Source organism: Primulina huaijiensis, chromosome 1, assembly GCF_012295235.1.
Source record: "Primulina huaijiensis isolate GDHJ02 chromosome 1, ASM1229523v2, whole genome shotgun sequence".
In the NCBI taxonomy this organism is placed as follows: domain Eukaryota; kingdom Viridiplantae; phylum Streptophyta; class Magnoliopsida; order Lamiales; family Gesneriaceae; genus Primulina; species Primulina huaijiensis.
The window spans coordinates 26,632,563-26,635,137 of NC_133306.1; the positions used below are offsets into that span (position 1 = coordinate 26,632,563).

Below are 2,575 nucleotides of genomic sequence, written 5' to 3' on the forward strand. Positions count from 1 at the left end.
CAAACATACATACAAAGCCAAATATATACACATATACATGTAAGAATTATATGATTTAACTTTAAAATAAGTAAATTTATTACTAATAAAAATTCAAAAAAACTATTTCAAACTGAATATGTTATATATATCAATAAATTAATAAAAAAAATAATATGTTATAATTAGATACAAATATATGGAATTCTATATAAATTTTTTTACAAAATTCAACAAAAAAGTCACCGTTAATCTACTGTTTGTAAATATGTAAGATTCTGTAAAAGTCAATAAAAATATATCAAATACACAAAAAAAAAAATCATTTTAAAAAGTCATTAAATCTCTAGATTGAATACACCATACTTGGATAGTATCCTAAAGTATTTGATTTACAATGAAGTATTTGATTCGAGATTTTTCAGTAGAAGGACACCACAATATATAACATTTAAATTGCATATATGGATATAATAAAGTCTATTATATATAATTTGAAATCCCTCAAATAAAGACATTATGATTTGAAACTCTTTAACTTGAATAAAATGTTTTCATCCAAATCCAAAAAAAAAAAAAAAAAAAAAAAAAAAAAAAAAAAAAAAAAAAAAAAAAAAAAAAAAAAAAAAAAAAAAAAAAAAAAAAAAAAAAAAAAAAAAAAAAAAAAAAAAAAAAAAAAAAAAAAAAAAAAAAAAAAAAAAAAAAAAAAAAAAAAAAAAAAAAAAAAAAAAAAAAACCCTCAAATTTTACATATTTTTCGTGAACCATATGAATAAATGTCTCATTATAAGTTGGTCTCCAGAAAGAGATTCATAAATATCGAGAATCCTTCAAAACGATCTTGTGACTATCTTGAAATAAAACTAAATAATGAAAATAATAAAAAGAATTTTATATATTGAAATAACTCACATGAATCGAGGGAAAAAAAAAAATAGTTCATCGAATAATAATTCATTCATTCACAGCAACAATTAATAAATTTAAATTTAAATAATTTTTAAAACTCCATGTCCGGTCTTGAAATTGGTCTTAAAATCCTCCTTCCAACGAAACCAAGCTGTTGACATGGCCTCGAAAATTGTGTCTTTTCGCATCGGTGCTCAGCTCAATCAACCGAATTTCTCTTGTTTTAACATTATAAGCTATGCAATGCCTCGTGGGATGCCAATCACAGAAGAGCAACACCTCCCTAACGACTAACCAACAACAGGGAATTAGTGATAAGAAATTCTTGACTTGGGAAATTTCCTTGAACCTGTGCCTCACTGGTTTCAAATCAATTTTAAGCGTCATGATCCATTCCCCAGTTATGGGATTCATTTCCCAAACATCCCTCAAAAACTTAGTTGTCACACAAAAGAAGGATAGATTACTTCCCATTGCCATAAACTTTCCACGTTTGGTAGACGCTATTATAAATTGAGGAAGAGAGAAACGGCAAACGGCTTCAGTCTCAACATTCAAAGTCAAAACAACAGTTTTCCCTATGAAGTGCACATAGCCTCCAATAACGAACGGAATACGATAGGAAAATCCGTCTAAGGGTTTTATGTCGATGCATCTCCAAACTTTATCAACTCCAACAGTTAGCACATGAATACGCGTCCTCGGATTCAAAAACTCTTCGCCGCTCGCATATACCACTTTATACTCCATGGAAGCTTCACAAAATGCTAAGCCAAAAGACGGAAAGAATATTATTTTATGCGAAAATGGAGGAAGAACGGCCCACTGCTTTGTTAAGAGATTAATAACATAAAGAATTTGACGGTCTCTGGGATCATCGACCAATACTAAACCATTGCAGCTAGCCCACACTAGGTTTTTAAAACGGTAGTCAAGCTTAGATATCTCCATACAACCCCTTCGCATTTCCACATAAACCACATTGTCAGCCATAGGCCAACACTCCTGGATTAGAATTCCAGTAGTTGAATTCCGGAGACGGTGCAGGTTGATGAAATCTCGGGAACGGATGATAAGGTTCCATTCTTTGCAAACATGCCTCATCACATCATATAAGACCTGAGCCGAAAGATACGAAAGAAATTCGAAAAACACTTCTTGAGGAAGATATTTGGTTCGTCTCTTCCTCGCACAACTCTTGCAGCAATGGAAAATGTGAGGGTTGATGGATCCCTGTGTAGTAGTTATACACAAGAATTAAGATTGCTGAGTCCAACGAAAAATTCTCTCCTTTGTCCCTCCAATTCAACAAAAACAATAACTAAACAATTTTTGAGATAATATAAATTTGGTAACAAAAAACATTTAAATTTCTGAAAGAAAAAGATGAATGTAAAAACAAGTCTTGCCATTTTCCAGAAAGTTGAATTTTTTTTTTCCAGGCACAAAACGTCAATACTGAACATTGTTGCCGCAGTTTTTGGTTCGGTGGCGTCATCTGCATCGGCCATCAAAGCATCCAATTACTTCGATTGGGACTACTTTCTCCGGAGCATAGGTGGCGGAGGTGACGAGATGGTCGGCGGCGGCAGAAACCTTCGGTGGACGGCCAAGGAATGGCTTGAGAGAGATTTGGACTAAAAAGCTAAACTTTATGACCTTTCATATATATATATATATATATATA

At 31.6% G+C, this 2,575-nt stretch overlaps 1 protein-coding gene across 1 annotated transcript; it reads right to left on the reverse strand.

Annotated features, from left to right (window-relative positions):
* Positions 1-984: 984 nt before the first annotated feature.
* LOC140970615 (uncharacterized) lies at positions 985-2,528 on the reverse strand. Its single transcript, XM_073432427.1, has 2 exons — positions 2,361-2,528; positions 985-2,121 (listed from the first exon to the last, which is right to left on the reverse strand). Exons 1-2 carry the CDS (start codon positions 2,397-2,399, stop codon positions 1,012-1,014), a joined length of 1,149 nt encoding a protein of 382 aa, XP_073288528.1. The 5' UTR covers positions 2,400-2,528; the 3' UTR covers positions 985-1,011.
* Positions 2,529-2,575: the final 47 nt, after the last annotated feature.

Coding starts and splice junctions, on each gene's coding strand:
- LOC140970615 (XM_073432427.1), bottom strand. CDS start 2,399: ATGGCCGATGCAGATGACGCCACCGAACCAAAAACTGCG. Junction 2,122..2,360: donor CCACCGAACCAAAAACTGCG/GCAACAATGTTC, acceptor ACTACTACACAG/GGATCCATCAACCCTCACAT.